Source organism: Bactrocera neohumeralis, unplaced genomic scaffold (genome assembly GCF_024586455.1).
Source record: "Bactrocera neohumeralis isolate Rockhampton unplaced genomic scaffold, APGP_CSIRO_Bneo_wtdbg2-racon-allhic-juicebox.fasta_v2 ctg584, whole genome shotgun sequence".
NCBI lineage: Eukaryota > Metazoa > Arthropoda > Insecta > Diptera > Tephritidae > Bactrocera > Bactrocera neohumeralis.
In genome coordinates this window covers 63,599-82,312 of record NW_026092739.1, presented here as the reverse complement: position 1 = coordinate 82,312, position 18,714 = coordinate 63,599, and the positions used below count along the sequence as shown (strand labels likewise).

At 40.3% G+C, this 18,714-nt stretch overlaps 2 protein-coding genes across 8 annotated transcripts in view; one reads left to right on the top strand and one right to left on the bottom strand.

The window, feature by feature from the left end:
• Positions 1-18,714, top strand: part of LOC126767379 (GTP-binding protein Di-Ras2-like) — a 146,704-nt gene that overhangs the window by 97,328 nt on the left and 30,662 nt on the right. The gene's annotated exons all lie outside the window — the stretch shown is intronic.
• Positions 6,622-16,984, bottom strand: LOC126767378 (uncharacterized). Of its 2 annotated transcripts, XM_050484908.1 has the most exons (3): positions 16,756-16,984; positions 16,381-16,545; positions 6,622-8,273 (listed from the first exon to the last, which is right to left on the bottom strand). In XM_050484908.1, the coding sequence occupies exon 3, from the start codon at positions 8,267-8,269 to the stop codon at positions 7,160-7,162; it is 1,110 nt and encodes a 369-aa protein (XP_050340865.1). In that variant the 5' UTR covers positions 8,270-8,273; positions 16,381-16,545; positions 16,756-16,984; the 3' UTR covers positions 6,622-7,159. The 2 variants fall into 2 exon arrangements, with proteins under 2 accessions (XP_050340865.1, XP_050340864.1); XM_050484907.1 differs by having other exon boundaries at positions 16,381-16,984.

Genomic DNA, 18,714 nt, shown 5'->3' with positions numbered 1-18,714 from the left:
TCAGTCCGAAGTAGCACCTGTTGGCAAGAGCAATCCTGCGTTGGATTTCCAGGCTGACATTGTTGGTGGTGTTTACGCTGGTTCCAAGATAGACGAAATTATCTACAACTTCAAAGTTATGACTGTCAACAGTGACGTGAGAGCCAAGTCGCGAGTGCCGTCGCGTCTGTTTGTTGGATGACAGGAGATATTTCGTCTTACCCTCGTTCATTGCCAGACCCATTTGCTTGAAAACTCCTTTGGTTTCGAACGGCTCAGTGAGGTCCTTCCCGATCTTGACGGAGTTTTTGGTGTTGCTCAATGTCGGTTTACACATACGTATATTGCAGGGATACCAAATTCAGACATCGTGGCATAAAGGCAGCTCTTTTTAGTGCTGTCAAAATATTTTTGAAACCGTTGAAGAGGTGGTGCGTATCGATTTTCTTTTCACGGGTCTTTTCCAAGATTTGTCGCATGGTGATTCTCTGGTCGGTTGTTGATTTGCCAGGTCTAAAGCCACACTGATAATACCTAATCAGTTTGTTGACGGTGGGCTTTAATCTTTCACACAATACGCTCGATAGAACCTTATACGCGAATTTGAGGAGGCTTATCCCACGGTAGTTGACGTAGATTGTGGGGTCTCCCTTTGGTGGATTGGGTTGAGCACACTAAAATTCCAACCATGCTGCTGTTATTCCTCTTGAGTTGGCAGTTCTTGGTTTGAAATAAATTCGGGTACATACCGATTACGTAGACCTGACTGATAATGCATATACATCTAGAATCGAGCTTCGAACATTTCACATATTTTTCTCACAAACTCAACGTATCTCACATCAGTGCCAAGAAGTTCAGACCAATTAGCTAAAACTCGTTTCTGTTGAAAACGTTGGAGAGACTCAAGTATCTTTACGTTAGGATCAGAATATCGAGGCGTAAACCCAGGGCTCAGCATGCCTACGTCAAAGGCAGGTCGATCGACAATACTTTACTAGATGTAGTGTCATCGCTGCAGGGAGCCGCTATGATTACAGCCCTCGAAATGTTTGAGGTGGTATCGAACACGGAGCGTCTCAAATATAATATTATTTGCGAAAGAATAGTGGTGCTGGTTAGGGATAGTGAAAAGCCATTCCGAAAGGTTGACAGAGCACCCATCAGAGTGGGGTGCTTTCCTTACTGCTTTGGGTCTTGGTGGTTAACGAACTTTAAGAACTCGTGAAACTATGCTAACATCAGTCTACGTTGATGACTTTATTCTTATTATTGAAGGAAACTAACCACATAATACCTCAGCATGGTATCTAACTGGGTGAAAGCAGTTAAGCCGTCAATCTAAGTAAAACTGCAGCGATTTTATTTAGCATGAAAATTCCCGCCGTCACTTCCTCCTTACTACGAGGCTTAGGCCTGCAACCTCTTATTGAAATGAAATACCTGGGGCTTATTGAACTACTTGCCTCTAGAAAAGTTGATCTTGATGTTCCCGTAAGATGGAAGTAAGCAAAGTTCCATTAAAGTACAAATTTAAAAGATTGTACACTTTTGAAGAATTTTTTCTCCAGCTCTTTGTGTCTTTGTCTCTTTACAACAGAAACCCAGCGGGATAATGGTTCACCGCTTACATTTTTCTTTGAGAATACTTCGAAGAAAATTCGATGTAGAATTCTTCGATACCTGGTAATGCATAAAAGTAAGCTATGCGGAACCTCGCTTACATTTTTCTTGAATAATACTTCGAAAAAATTCTATGTAGAATTCTTCGATACCAGGTAATGCATAAAAGTAAGCTATGCGGAACTTCGCTTACATTTTTCTTGAAGAATACTTCGAAGAAAATTCTATGTAGAATTCTTCGATACCAGGTAATGCATAAAAGTAAGCTATACGGCTAAATTCTACTGTGTTCATATTTACAAATCAAGTAAGTACATGAAAAACGACAAATACAAATTGATGGAATAAAATTTATAAGTAATTTTTTTTTTCATTATTTCGTCAAATCATCAAGCAAAAAGTTGGTCGTGATCAGGTGAGCTACTATTTTAATTAAAAATTTTGTTTATTTTTTTGTGTTTAAACTTAGAATAAAAAATAAAAGAATGTTCTCAAAAAGACATATGAGAAGACTTATTAAAAATGAAGAAAGTGAATTTTACGGAATGGCTGAAAAATTCTGAAGAGGATTGAATTGTAGTGAATTCTGAAGAGGATGCGATGAATTGTAGCTTTGACAATATTGATGCTGAAGTCGAATTTTTTGAAAAAGAAGAAAGTTCACAAAAAACGAACTGTGACAAATTAATTGAAAAATTGAAAATGTGGACTGCGCGTCATAAAGTCACAAGGAACTGCTTCGATGATTTGTTAAAAATATTGCAGTCGGAGAATATTTCTGTACCAACATCTTCGAAAGGAATTTTACGGCAAGCGACCTGCAGATTGAGAACTGTTGCGCCAGGAAATTATTTGCACATAGGCCTAGAAAAGCAACTAAGGAGTATCGCGATAACGTTGAGTGACGTTGATAAATTTGAAATCGATATCGGTATTGACGGCTTACCTTTGTACAAAAGCTCAAATGTAAGCTTGTGGCCTATATTGGCAAAATTGCATCCAAAAAGAAATACGAAGGTGATGTTGATTGGTGTTTTTGAAGGCAAACAGAAACCGGCAGACGTGAATAACTATTTACACGATTTTGCTTATGAGCTAAAAACTTTAACGCGATACGGAATGGAAGTCAATGGCAGAAGAATCAAAGTGAAAGTGCGATGCTTTATTTGCGATGCCCCAGCAAGGGCATTTAGCTGCCAAACAGTAGGTCACAACTCTTTTCAAGGATGCAGCAAGTGCACACAAGTGGGTAAAAAAATAAACCATACAATAACTTACAGTACATTGACGGAAAATCTTCGAACTGACGATGACTTTGCTGCAAGAAATAGCGTGGGAAAAATCGTGTCTCGAAGAAATAGGTGTGGGAATGGTCTCCGCTTTTCCTGTTGAACCAATGCACCTTTTAGATCTTGGAGTTGTAAGAAATGTGCTAAAATGTCTAATTAATGGTCCGAATGTAGGATATCAGTTGACAAAGCAACAGAAAAATATGCTGTCGAAAACTTTGATTTCGTACATACCTTACACACCCAATGAATTTGCTCGAAAACCACGAAGCTTAGATGAAATTGCAAGATGGAAAGCAATAGAGTTCCGACAGTTTGTACTTTACACGGGAATGGTTGCTTTGAAAGACATTGTATCTGACAGTATTTATTATCATTTTTCTTTGTTGCACTGTGCATATGCATTGCTTTCGTCACAAAAAACCTATGAAAACAATTTAGAAGAAATAAAGCAAATGCTTAAGAAGAAAAAGTAAGTTACAATGTACATTCAGTGCTGCATTTGGTGGATTCCGTTAAATCGTGCGGTTTTCTGAATTCATTCTCAGCATATGCATTCGAAAATTTTTTGCAAACCCTAAAGCGGTTCGTTAAAAGACCCCGAGAAACATTACAACAAATAAATAACAGATACCAATACGAAAACGTGTTTACAAAAGACAGATATGTGGGTCCAAAAGTCAATAGATGTGGGAAGGTTATTCGATTTTATGGAAATGACTTTAATATCAGCGATAAATTACCGGATAATTTTTGCTACGTTAAACCGGGAGTGGCAATACAAATTATAAGATTATCAAAGAAAGATGATGATGTTTATATGCATGGAAAAGTTTTGAAAAACTGCTGCAATCTATTTACGGAACCATTGAAATCGATGATAGATTTGGGCGTTTTCATAGCTGACATTGACACCGAAGAAGCGGAGCAAATCTATGATGTCCAACTTATTTTATACAAATTAATGTGTCTGCCTAACAATAATCAATTTGTATTTCTACCGATTATTCACAGCAAGGACCTATAAGATGAGTTACCACGGGCTGAAGTCTTTTAGCGTGAAATCGGTGGCGGAAAATTACAAAAACGAAAGTAAGTTCTTTTAATACGAAAAGTAGATATTTCACAACGTTATATGTTTAATTTATGTTTTCAGATTCTTGTCCATGCAAAATCGCCAGTCTGGAAAAAAAAATTGATGAAATGCAACAACATATAGAGAAATTGACGAAACAAGTTGACACCACAAATGAGCTGTTGCGAAAATTAACCACCGTGCAGTGCCCTCATAAATGCAATGAGTTGCAGGCGCAAATCTACTAATAAATTTCCATTAAAAACTGATGAAGCATTAAAAGAACTTGACAAAGAATTGGAAGGTAACAAGGAAAAATATGTGAGTTTATTTAAAAATACTACACTTCAGTGTCACATTTTAATTCAAAAATCAACATTTTTTTATTGCAGATGCCTATAATACAAGACCTGCTAGGTCACAATGCAATTGAAAAATCACTGCATAAAATTATAGCAGTTGAATTGTTGCTGGAATACAATTACTTTGGTGTGAAGGGTAAAAAATCTTTGAAGGAATTTACGCACTTTAATGCGTTACTATTTGGTAAGTTTTTCGTATTTTTAACATTGAAGGACATAGCTTCAAATTTATAAACATACTCTTTCAACTTTTTTTGTAGAATGTGTGAAAGTTGAAGGTTTCACCGAGTCGGAGTATATACACCAAATTCAAAAAAGTCCTACGAAAAGTTGCCAAAGGCCGTTTCTTCAAGTCTCGTTGCTTGGATAAAAAACGAAAAGAGACTCAGCTACAAAATTAAAAGCAGCATACCAATTCGAACAAAAAGGAACGAGAAAGGATCTCGCGCACCTTTTTTTCGTTACGACGCCTGTATATATATTTAACGTTTTTAAAACCTGCTGTTTTCAACCTTTGATCATTTTATATATACTATATATAATATAATATGTATTTAACGTTTTTAAACTATTTCAATTTGTAATAATTCAGTTCAGTTAAACACATTTTGTTATAACAATTTTTAAGTGCATTTCGCAAAAAACAAAACCTTTATAACGATTGTATATTTAACTGTGGCATGGTGGAATTCTTTGTTAACTATGGCATCAAAGAATTCTTCGTTAACTGTGGCATCGAAGAATTCTCCGTTAACTGTGGCATAGAAGAATTCTTCGTTAACTATGGCATCGAAGAATTCTTTGTTAACTATGGCATCGGAGAATTCTTTGTTTACTATGCATCGAAAAATTCTTATATAATATTCGAAGATATTCATCGTTAACTGTGGCATCGAAGAATTCTTCGTTTACTTTGGCATCGAAGAATTCTTCGTTAACTATGGCATAGAAGAATTCTTCGTTAACTATGGCATCGAAGAATTCTTTGTTAACTATGGCATCGAAGAATTCTTTGTTAACTATGGCATCGAAGAATTCTTTGTTAACTATGGCATCGAAGAATTCTTTGTTAACTATGGCATCGAAGAATTCTTCGTTAACTATGGCATCGAAGAATTCATCGTTATCTGTGGCATCGAAGAATTCTTCGTTTACTTTGGCATCGAAAAATTCTTCGTTAACTATGGCATCGAAGAATTCATCGTTAACTGTGGCATCGAAGAATTCTTCGTTTACTTTGGCATCGAAGAATTCTTCGTTAACTATGGCATAGAAGAATTCTTCGTTAACTATGGCATCGAAGAATTCTTTGTTAACTATGGCATCGAAGAATTCTTTGTTAACTATGGCATCGAAGAATTCTTTGTTAACTATGGCATCGAAGAATTCTTTGTTAACTATGGCATCGAAGAATTCTTCGTTAACTATGGCATCGAAGAATTCATCGTTAACTGTGGCATCGAAGAATTCTTCGTTTACTTTGGCATCGAAGAATTCTTCGTTAACTATGGCATCGAAGAATTCTTCGTCCCTATGGTAAGCGAAAGGGGTGATCTGTTACTTTTCGTAGGACATCGCCGTGTTAATTTTCATCGGTCGGAGTAAGCGATACAATCATGCTGCATCGTTTACCTTGCTCGCTTACCAATGTCTACCATATCCCGCTGGGAATATTTTGCCGGCATTTTGAAAATTCTCCGAAATTTATAGCACAATTACTTGTATAGTGGTATTCACTTACAAACACATTTGCAGTAGTGTTTTGCTTTGAACTTGAACTTAAAGAGATCACCCCTACGGGTATCGAATTGCTCAGTTTCTTCTACCCCTCGTGGCGATCTGTGTCAGTATATATGCATGTACGTTTGTTTATTCATGGTTGCAATGGTCACCAAAATTTGAGTGCGAATGATAAAAATTGCAAGCACAACAATAACGGTAAATTGCAATGCTGGCAGCTCCCGCCGGGACTTCAGGTCAGCATGTTACTATACTATATATATGTATGTACTTGTATGTAAGTGCGCTTAATAAACGATTAACCGCCGCTGACCACAGCGCTGTATGCAGCTTGGTCTTCTTCGATAATCTGCACCAAAGCAACATTAACGTCTTCGTTGCGCAGAGTACAAAGCCTTTGAGGAAATTCTCGCCTAAATCGCGAAATTATTTAATTATGGACGATGCGTCGACCGTTGAGAATATGAAAGAAAACGGGAAAGTTAAAGTGTATTAATATATAAAAAAGTGTATTAATATATAAAAAAGAAACACGAAATGTGTGTGTGGTATTTGCCAATTAAATTGGATCTTTATTAAATGATAGATTACCTGAGTATTGGTGGTGGTTGTTGTGGTGGCCGGTGGAAAAGTGCACGTCGTCGTCTCGATTCTGAAACCAAAAGTGTCCCTAGCTGATTAGCAGGATCGCTTGCTAACCGGGAATTTTAACGAAACCATTGCCAGTTGAGTGAAAGCTGTTAACCGTTGAGTGAAAGCTATTAACAGCTAACTGGCAATGGTTTGTTATACACTCACTAGGGGTGGTAAAAAGAAATTAGGCGCTGGCCTAAACATACCGGCCCCCTTGCGGTGAGCAACAAAAAAAAAATTAAATGTCCATCGACCACCACAACGATGTACAAATTTATGGTACAATATGAGTACAGATAGAAAATAGTTTATTCATTATTATAATTATATATATATTTTTTTTTTTTTTTTTTTTAAACAAAAAAGAACAATACATATTCTATGTAAGAATTCAAGAAAAAACAATAGAATAAGTTAAAAAAAAAAAAAAACAAAATAAAATACTAAAATATCTTAATCTAGTACCGGGCCGTACCCGAGAGCACCCAGCCGAAGATGGAGCCCTGAGCGAGGAACTGCCCAAATGTGTGTGGCATGACCTGTTGGGTCATGATGCGGGAATACACATCCGCGCCGAGCACCAAGCGTATCGGCGATGACTTATAGAAGTTTGGATCCGCCAGCTTGATGTGTGAGTATGGGGCTGCTAGGTCGGAGTCCAATGTGGTGGTCGGGCTGATGCGCATATAGCCGTTTATTGTCCTCACGTGGGTTGAGATGCGGGTATTTGTCCCGTGTCTGCCGCGCAGTACTACAAGGCAGCCGCGTTGACCGCCGATATGCGTCTGCTCCAATTTCAATTCGACTGCTAGGTCGCGCGCAATTAGCGACGTAGGGGCGCATGCGTCTATCAGCGCCCTGATTAAGTGGAGGCGTCCTCCTGCCTCGATCTTCACTACCGCCGTCGGTAAGATGGCTGTCGTTGGCAGCAAGGAATGAGCCACTCTGCCGGCTCGATTGGTTAGCCCGGCTCTGAAGGAGCTAGCCCGGTGCAGCTGGAGAGACCTGGTCTCCAGTCTGGCCGGGTTGTGCGCTTGGCGACGGCGCAGACGGCGTTTGTGTCCGCGACGTTCATGTTGCAGAAGGGGGCGGAAAGTCCGGGTTTCCGTTTCCCCTCGCTGTGATGGGCGGAAAGGCCGTGTTTCCGCTCCGATTTCAAGGAGTTCTCCCTCCTCCGGTTCTGGTTGGAGAGGCCTAGTCTCCGTTCCAGGGTCTGATGCATCAATGGAGAGGGCATCATCGGAACTTACTTGTTCGCTCCATGATAGGATTTGAGGCACTGCGGGGCGGCGACGGGTATTTTCGCCGATGTGGAGCATCGTGTGGTGCTTCTCGTTGCAGCGCCGGCACCGTGCGTCGCTGGGGCAGTTCGCTGACCGGTGGTTGACCGCGAGGCAATTTATGCAGTACTTTCCGATGAGTGCCTCCCGTAGGCGCTCCTCCGGTGTCTTGGCCCGGAAGGACGAGCAGAGCCGCAATGGGTGCTTTCCCTTGCACAGCGTGCATGAAAGCGGGTAGCGGTTCGGATGTAGCGCCGCGGTCTTCTTTAAGCTTCCATAGCGAGTCATCTTTCTGAAATGAATTTGTTGACGATTTTGCGTTGCTTGGAATCTTATCTACAACTGATTGGGTGGCGAGAAACAGTGCATAAATTATATTATACATATATTGCATAGTGTGTAGGCGGCCTTACGTGGTGTGAACTGCCTTACATTACCATAGTGTGTAGGCGGCCTTATGTGGTGTGACCTGCCTTACCTTACCATAGTGTTGCAAATAATAATAATAAAATAAAAAAATGTATCATCAAATTTATGCTAACGTTATTGTCTTATTTGTCGTATGTTTTCGACAAAGTGACCTGCCACCAACGAAAATGTAAATACGATTTGGTTTAATAAATATATTCAACTCTTACTTGTCATTAAAATAATTCTTGCTCAGTAAATTCAAGGGCAATGCATACATGTGCTGCTGTAGAAGGAAACTTTCGGTTTGCAACTTAGCTATTTGCTAGCAAAAGTTTGAGAGACAACAGTTTTAGATTCACTGTTGTAAAAAATTTTTTAAGGCGAATTAAAAACTGACGGCATGGCATCACCGTATGTCATGATTGACATTCCGCATTTTGGTTATGTGTGGGCACGTGCGCAGAGATATTTGACAGCCGAGTGAAAAGGTAAGTAGATGGCTATAATTAAATTCGCTTATTTATTTGAATATTTTCCTTTTTATTACAGATTTATGCAATAAACTCAATAACAGCAGTTTATTGATTTACATTTGTTTAAACCCATAAAATATCATTGTGGTTTTGTCAACCATTAGCTATTGAATGATGAGCAGCAAATTTAACTAGTTTGGGTCGGAGATTCAATCTCATTTATTAATTCAACAAGATGGACAATACCTTCGTTTAGCTTGCATGTATTTGGAGCCAAATGGCGTAGTACTTAACTGATGTCAGACAATCTTGTGAAGTCCTCAAATACAAATGTCTCCCGTTACGCGAGCGCTGCTAATAATCGCCTCTGAATAGTTGCGATGTTGTTAGAAAGCCTTAGAGAAGGCTTTGGAAATTCTGCCTCAACGTTTGTCATGAAATTCATAATCACAATACTTGGACGGATTGGTTTGTGTTAGGATAACAATTAAACATAATTATAAAAATAATATAAAAAATTATTTAATATAAAATAATATAAAAAATTATTTTCCCAGGCGCTAATATGATTTTCACGTGCGCAACGTGCACCCGGATATACGTTGTCCTCGAAGTTCTTGCCTGCTTTCATCATGCAGTTGATTTCCACGTAGTCGCGCAGTTCGCCCTTCACAGCTAGATGGTTACTGGCACCTTCACCGCATTGGCAACTGCGATCAGCACCAAGAACACACCAACGACGTTATGACTCAAGGGATGGAAAGCTGCACGTAAGGAAGGCAACGCTGGGGGTAAGTGGATATAATAACACAACCATTAAATGACGTGAAGAATACATGCCTTGAGTGTATAAAATATTTATTTACTCTTTGAATTTATTGATTTTTTGTGAGATCGTAGTAAGTGTGTCGGAAAGCTAGGCTTCCGATGTGGCTGGGAATCGGTTGTGTTGAGTAGGGTGTGCCTCCAAGTTCTCCTCCTCGTAGGGTGGTAGTAAGACCAATTTGGCAAGCGGTCTTGTAACTTGGCCTTTTTCGGTGATAATGTCAACTACTCGCACTCGGGTATCAGCACCTGGGTGTATGTTGACAATCCTACCCAATCTCCACTCGTTCGGTGACAAATTGTCTTCCTTGATGACGACAAGCTCACCTGTTTTTATATTTGTCTTTGGATGTTTCCACTTGATGCGTTTCTGCATTTCGTTCAGGTATTCCGTTTTCCACCTTTTGCAGAAGGATTGATGTAAGGCTTTAAGTTTCTGCCATCTATTTACGATAGAGGCACTGCTTTCATTTACATCAGGTTCTGGTGGGGCCATCAAATGTCCGCCGACCAAAAAATGTCCTGGAGTAAGTGGCTCCAAATCGGTAGGTTCGTTTGAGGCTGGGCTTAATGGTCGCGAATTAAGGCAAGACTCAATTCGGCATAAGAGTGTGTTAAACTCTTCAAGAGTGAATTTGTGCCCAGACGCAATCTTCCGAAAATGACTCTTAAAGCTTTTCACACCTGCTTCCCAAAGTCCGCCCATATGAGGAGCTGCAGCAGGTATGAAATGCCATGTGAGAGCTTGGTGGCTATACTTTGAGATAGCATTGATGCGAGCATCGGCTATGACGGCTTTAAGTTCGGACCTTAGGGATCTCGATGCTCCAACGAAGTTTGTTCCGTTGTCTGAATAAATATTTTTGGGGCAACCTCTTCTTGACACGAATCTAGAGAGAGTGCTGCTAAAAACGATTGTGTCGATAAGTCGGTAGTGGCCTCCAGGTGGATGGCCCTTGTTGTAAAGCAGACAAACAGGCAGACATACCCTTTGGATACACGGCATCCTCTTCCACGGTAGCTTTTTATTTCGAACGGACCCGCGAAATCTACCCCCGTATTCGTAAAGGCGCGTGAAAAAGTGGATCGTTCGGACGGAAGTGCACCCATAAGTTGCGTCTGAGCACGTTTTTTTAAAGATCGTGCATGTCTTACAGTTGTGGATAATAGATCGGATCAAGTTTTTTACTCTTGGAATCCAATACTGAGCCCGCGTTAGCCGTAACATCAGCTGATTTTCTCCATGTAAGGAGACTTGATGAATAAACTGGATTATTAGGCGAGACAATACGCAGTTATATGGAAGGATAATCGGATGGCGCTCATTGTATGACAAATCGAGAGACGCACCGAGACGGCCACCAGTTCTCATCACTTCATCTTTATCGAGGAACGGATTAAGAGAGAGGATTTCACTTTTTGCATCGATGGGTTTACCGGATTTCAAACAACTATACTCCCGACCATATTTCTGCTTCTGCGTATTTATTATCAAACGTCTTGTCGTTGCTTTAATTTCTTCGGAAGAAATTAAGCAAGACTTTTGTTGAAAAGAAGCCTTTGTGTTTGGATGAGTTCTTTGAGAGAATCTCATAACATATGATAACACTCTCAAAGCTCTTGGCAAACTAGAAAAACGGTCAAGAATATCGTTGGAATTTCCCTGTATAGTTGTACAAGCATGTACACGTACCTGTTTTTCCTCTATTGTCGTCTCGTAGTCGTTTTGTTGTAATGGCCATTTGCATTGATCTTCTTGCAGCCAAGAAGGTCCCTGCCACCACAAGGTGTTTTCCACCAAATCCTGTGCCATAAGTCCCCGACTGGCTAAGTCTGCAGGGTTAGATCCTGAATCGACATGATTCCAATTTGCGTTGCCAACCTTTTCTATAATTTTCGTCACTCGATGGGATACAAACGTTGACCATGAACATGGTGGCTTGCGAATCCATGCGAGAACGATGGTCGAATCCGTCCATAGTTTAATGTTGAGATGAGTCAGCTCCAGGTTGCTGACGACAGATTCAACTGTTTCGGCCAGTAATACGGCGCCGCATAGTTCCAGACGTGGTAAAGATACAGTTTTGACAGGCGCTACTCTGGTTTTTGCCAATAGTAGGCTGACGAAAACTTCGTTGCTTGTCCTTACGCGCAGGTAGACCGTTGCTGCGTATGCTTTCTCGGATGCATCGCAGAAACCATGTATTGACACATCGTCCGTTGGCGAAAAGTGGACCCATCGTGGAATTTTTATGTTGTTTATATACCGGTGGTTATCCAAGAATGTATTCCAACGATCCAATGTGGTAGGAGAAACAACCTCGTCCCATTGTGTTCCTTCTAACCAAATATGTTGCATTATCATTTTGGCCGTGACTATTATCGGCGCCAGCCATCCTAATGGGTCAAATAGCTTGGCGATATCTGAGAGGATAGCTCTCTTTGTATATGATTCTGGGCTAAGTATGGGTTTTGTTTTGAAATAAAAGAAGTCAGTATGCGCATTCCATCTTATCCCAAGAGCCTTGACATCACTTGTGTCTTCGAAGTCTAAAAACTCCTTGTTAAGCAAGTGGTCTTTTGGAAGGCCTTGTAAAATTTTCCCACAGTTGGCTGTCCATTTTCTTAATGGGAAACCTGCCGACTCCAATGCTGTTTTGATCTCATTCCTAGCTTTAGTTGCAGCCTCTATAGAGTGTCCACCTGCTAAGACATCATCAACATACATGCACTTCCTGAGTATGTTCGAGGCTACTGGTAGTGAGCTTTCAACGTCGTCAGCTAATTGGAGTAACGTCCTTATTGCCAGATAAGGAGCGCAGTTGATTCCGAACGTCACCGTCTTCAATTCGAAAATATTGGTTTGTTCGGTCGGATGGTTGCGGAAAACGATTCGCTGGTACTTCGTTTGATCAGCTTTCAACAGGATTTGGCGATACATCTTCTCAATATCGCTATTGAAGACATATTTAAATAATCGCCATCGCAGAATTAAAATGGTCAGATCTGCCTGAAGAACTGGACCGGGGAGAAGGATGTCATTCAGCGAAGTGCCGTTTGAAGTCGCTTGCGATGCATTGAACACCACACGCACCTTTGTCGATGTGCTCTCTTCCTTCTTTACGGCATGGTGAGGCAGATAATAGTTGTTACTAGAGTCGGCCGTTTGATTGGTATGTACCTTTGCCATATGACCCAGCTCAACATATTCATTTAACACTCTGTTGTATTCTTTTTGCAGGTTTTCGTCTCTGGACAACCGAGCTTCATTGCGATAAAACTGGGAGTACGCAATCTTTAAGGAACTACCTAGACTAATGTTGACCGGATAGTCTTTCTTGAATGGTAGCGATACAACGTACTTCCCGTCTTCATTTCGCTTCGTTGTCTTCTTATAGAGCTCTTCGCAATACCTGTCCTCCTCGCTGAGCTTCCTTTCCTTGGACATCTCTTCCAATTCCCAGAACGAAGCTAACCGCTTTTCCAGCGATATTTCGTTGTAATACGAGACGCAAGTGTTGGTTGGCTTAATTGTATTAGCACGCCCTGTGACTATCCAACCGAACACGGTCTCTTGCGCAAGGAGTGATCCCAGCACGTTCTTGCGTATACCATCCAGCATAATCTGGGGGTAGACGTCACCACCGAGTATGACGTCCACGGGTTCATTGACGAAGAACCTCTTATCCGCCAACGTGAGATCTGGGAAAGCCTGCCGAGTTAGTGCGCTAATATGGCAAGTCGGCAAGTTTCCCGTTAATTTCGGCAGAACCATCATGTTCGTTGTGATTGATACAAGTGGGTCAATTGGTGACCGCAACTCGACACAACATGCTTCCTTCACTTGCGCAGATACGGTGTTGTTGATGCCTGACACCTGGGCATTTATCCTCCTAACTGGCAAGTTGATTCTGCGCTTCAGCCTTTCTGTGATGAAAGAGCACTCTGACCCGGAGTCGATGAGTGCTCTTGCGGCATAAGTAACGCCGCTGTAATTTATATTTATTTGTGCCGTTCCTAACAAGACACCTTTGTCGCTGTTAGCGAAGCACGACTGTACTTGAGTCGTTGGCTTGCCTTTCGACTTGTTGAAGTTGCGTCTCTGCTGCGCTTGCCTGGACGTAGACGGAATCTCGTCCGATGGCGTGGATGAGCCTCTTTGGCTGCTAGGCTGCACTGTCCTCAAATGTAGGAGTGTGTGATGCCTCGCGTGGCACGTGCTGCAGTTGAATGCACTGGTGCATTGCGGCACTAAATGCCCAAAGCCGAGGCAATTGATGCAGCGATTGTTGCGCTTAGCGAACTTGATCCTGTCCGCCGGTGCCATGTTAAGAAACATGGGGCAAGATCTTAATTTGTGATCCGCGCTTTTGCACATCAGACATGTTGATTTCTCAACGCTTACTTGGAAGGCGCCGAGTCTGTTCTGATGGCTATTGTTGTTTTGTTTAATCTGTGTGGGTGCACTGACAGGCTTTACGGAATTGGACGATTTCTTGGCACGTTCTATTGCCTCCAAATCACGGTATCTATCCGTGAGGAAGTTGTCCAATTCCTCCCACTTTGATGTCTTCGTCTTGTTCTTTACAGACTGTTCCCACAGGGCTAATGTTGCCTGTGGCAGCCTCTTAGAGCAAATGCGGATTATGATTGGGTCCCAGTTCCCAATGTCCACTTTATTGGCTGTCAGGCAGGAGATGCAGCTGTTGATCTCCCGCTGTAGCCATTTTATAGAGCTTGAGCACTCCTTGTCGATTGAAGGCAAGTCGAGAAGTATGTCGACTTGGGTTTCGACAAGAATACGCTCATTCTCGTACATATCTGTCAAACCCTTCCATGCCATCGCAAAACCGTCATTGGTAAGAGGGCATTTAGACACAATAACCTTCGCCTCCCCTTGTGTCTTTTTGTTGAGGTGGTACAACTTCTCAACTGGTGACAAGCGCTTGCTCTTGATGTACACGGCCGTGAACATATCCCGGAATGTTGGCCATGAAAGGTAGTCCCCTTTGAAAACATCCGTATCGCAAGGCGGAAGGGAGTGGTTATTGTGGTCCTCAACAGATTTTTCTGTGTCTTTGGGGGTTGAGAGGATCTCAGACATATCCTTCATTGCCCCCATGCACCGTGTGTAGCACTGACCACCTAGCTTGAATTTTTTTTTAATAAGGGCATAGTCCTTTGAGGACATGTCCCCTTTGCTGTTGAGGTCGTCATGGACAGCTTTCGCTTTGCACCACATCTCTCTCAGCTCGTCTTGTTGCATCACAAGAGCGTTCTTCGAGATGTCCTTTGATGCAGCACTGAATTCAGACTCGTATTCGACAACGTAGTCCACTAGGCGCATGAAAGCTTCCATGTCTTGTTGATATGAGTGACAAGAAGAATTGAAAATTCAAATTTAAATTTAAAGGAATAGAGTAATACTCAAGACTGAGCAGACTTTGATCTAAAGAATGTGAGAATCGTTTTGAAAATAATTCCCCACTATTGTAAATTTTTATTTGCAGCACACCACTGCCAACCAAACACGAAAATAGAAAAATAGAAAATTTTTTTTTGAATGTTTCAGCCGATATCGCAATATATCTGGCTGGTCAATAATATTTAATTTATTGGATATATTTTAGCAAACAAAATTTTTATTATAGTAGCCGATATCGCAGTATATCTGGCTTTGTGTACCTTTTTTTTAATAAACGTGAGTTGCAGCACACCACTGCCAACCAAACAAGAAAATAGGAAAAAATAAAATTTTTTTGACTGTTTTAGCCGATATCGCAATATATCTGGCTGGTCAATAATATTTAATTTATTGGATATATTTTAGCAAACAAATTTTTATTATAGTAGCCGATATCGCAGTATATCTGGCTTTGTGTAACTTTTCTTTAATAAACGTGAGTTGCAGCACACCGTACGTACGCAAGTATATATATGCCACACTGTATAAGGATCGCCACCCAAGATACGCCAACAAAAATCAATTTTTAAAAGAAAGTGTTTGAAAGTGAAAAAAGTGCAGTGTCTCAGTGAAAAAAAGAAACAAAAACAAAAGATTCTTGAACAAATAGAACAAAAAACTCAAAAAAATCAATTCCGTAAGTGAAATGTGAAAGAAAAAAAAAAAAAAAAAAAAAATATTACCGCACAAAATCCAAAAATTAAGAAAATCGAAAATTAGTGCCGCGAGTGATATGTGAAAAAATATATTACCGCACAAAATCCAAAAATTAAGAAAATCGAAAATTAGTGCCGCGAGTGAGATGTGAAAAATATATTACCGCACAAAATCCAAAAATTAAGAAAATCGAAAATTAGTGCCGCGAGTGAGATGTGAAAAATATATTACCGCACAAAATCCGAAAAATTGAAAAAATAGAAAATTAGTGCCGTGAGTGATATGTGAAAAGATATTACCGCACAAAATCCGGTACTTAACCGTGCACTTACGGATTATTTTGTCTTTGTACTTATGCCACTGAAACACTAAAAAAAAAAAAAAAAAAAAAAAAAAAACACTAGTCACTGTGTCACTTTTCTTTTGCAAGCGATTTAGTCACCAATAAAATGCGATTAAAAACAACTATTTTTATATATATCCTTTTTTTTTTTTTTTTTTTTTTTTTTTTTTTTTTTTTTTTTTTAAAAAACGATTGGTATCCAAGTGATATTAAAGCAATCACGTACCTGGTTTGCCTGCGTTGGTTGGAAGTGCAACAAGAATTGGTGATATGTGTCCGTTGGTGTGCAACGCCTCGTTTGTATTTGTGCAATGCCAAAAAAACTGAGGATTGGTGTTTTGAGGAAACTTGCTGAGTATTGATATTCCGCTGGTGTACAGTGCCAAAAAAACTGAGTAAAAATATATTTGTTCTTATCCGGCTCGAAGGACCATGAATATTTCTCGAACGATCGACGGGTCAATTTTTGGACGATGCGTCGACCGTTGAGAATATGAAAGAAAACGGGAAAGTTAAAGTGTATTAATATATAAAAAAGAAACACGAAATGTGTGTGTGGTATTTGCCAATTAAATTGGATCTTTATTAAATGATAGATTACCTGAGTATTGGTGGTGGTTGTTGTGGTGGCCGGTGGAAAAGTGCACGTCGTCGTCTCGATTCTGAAACCAAAAGTGTCCCTAGCTGATTAGCAGGATCGCTTGCTAACCGGGAATTTTAACGAAACCATTGCCAGTTGAGTGAAAGCTGTTAACCGTTGAGTGAAAGCTATTAACAGCTAACTGGCAATGGTTTGTTATACACTCACTAGGGGTGGTAAAAAGAAATTAGGCGCTGTCGAGCCATAAAAAGTTCTGCGGAAGATATTTTTTCGACCTCGGAATGACTCGGAGGGAACACTCATATCGGAAACATAAAAAAGTTTGGAGTAAACTATGCACAGACTCAAACTTCAGACACTCCAGGCGTTACCAAAATTGTTCCTAATAGTTTTCGAAACAGATTTCGAAATATGCCACTTATTCATTGAACTTTAGAACAGCATCTTTATAACTAAGGCAACAAAGTAAATCATTTCGTTGAACCAAAAATATTTATTGAATTTTTCGATACAACAAAAAATAACCGAATGACCTTTACCATTGTAATAGCTTGTAGATTAAAAAAAATCGCTTTCGCAGCATACAAAAACTACAACAACAGCACAAACACACTGTGACTTTGTTTCGCGCTCGCATTTTGCCTGGCCAAGCGTGCTTTTCGGCGTTGAAACGCTGGTAATTGTAGCATCCCAGCTGACATATTGCTGCTGACATGCTAAAAATACAAAACCACAGGTTCAATAAGAAAAAACGAAAACTCATAACAGAAGCAAAGACGCCAACGTGAAACAATTTTTGTGCACGAAAAAGTAAAAAGTAAAGTTATAAATACAACGTGTGAAAAAATCGCACACACAGGTCAGAGAATGCAACTCGAGAATGAAATACAATAATAACAACAACAGAAAATCTTTCACTGTGTGCTTTTGCGTGAGGAAAATGTGGAAAAAGCCAATTTGTACGAAATTCAATAAGTGTTGCTCTGTTTATTTTCGCGCAGTGTATTTTATACCAGTTTTCAGCTCTCCGCCTCACATTGTGTGCCGTCAAAATTTTAATTGCACTGACAATTTTGCAAGCTTCTAAAACTCTGTCACTGGTGTGAAATTTTGTTTAGCCGAAAAGCGAGCGCATTCGCTTAAAAATGTTCGCGCTCGAAACTGCTGGTGAACACGAGCTATACATTTTGTTTAATAATATTTTTGTATTGCGCTTTTTATACTCTCGCAACAAAGTTGCTAAGTGGAGTTTTTTTCACATAACGGTTGTTTGTAAGTCCTAAAACTAAAAGAGTCAGATATAGGGTTTACATACCAAAGTGGTCAGGGTGACGAGTAGAGTTGAAATCCGGATGTCTGTCTGTCCATCCGTCCATCTGTCCGTCCGTCCGTCCGTGCAAGCTGTAACTTGAGTAAAAATTGAGATATTATGATGAAACTTGGTACACGTATTCCTTGGCTCCATAAGAAGGTTAAGTTCGAAGATGGGCAAAATCGGCCAACTGCCACGCCCACAAAATGGCGGAAACCGAAAACCTGTAAAGTGTCATAACTAAGCCATAAATAAAGATATTAAAGTGAAATTTGGCACAAATGATCGCATTAGGGAGGGGCATATTTGGAAGTAATTTTTTTGGAAAAGTGGGCGTGGCCCCGCCCCCTACTAAGTTTTTTGTACATATCTCAGAAACTACTATAGCTATGTCAACCAAACTCTACAGAGTCGTTTCCTTCAGGCATTTCCATATACAGTTCAAAAATGGAGGAAATCGGATAATAACCACGCCCACCTCCCATACAAAGGTTATGTTGAAAATCACTAAAAGTGCGTTAACGGACTAACAAAAAACGTCAGAAACACTAAATTTTACGGAAGAAATTGCAGAAGGAAGCTGCACCCATGCTTTTTTTAAAAATTGAAAATAGGCGTGGCGTCGCCCACTTATGGACCAAAAACCA

What these genes read in the sequence shown, in the direction of transcription:
- LOC126767378 (XM_050484907.1), bottom strand. Translation starts at nt 8,269, where the DNA reads ATGACTCGCTATGGAAGCTTAAAGAAGACCGCGGCGCTACATCCGAAC.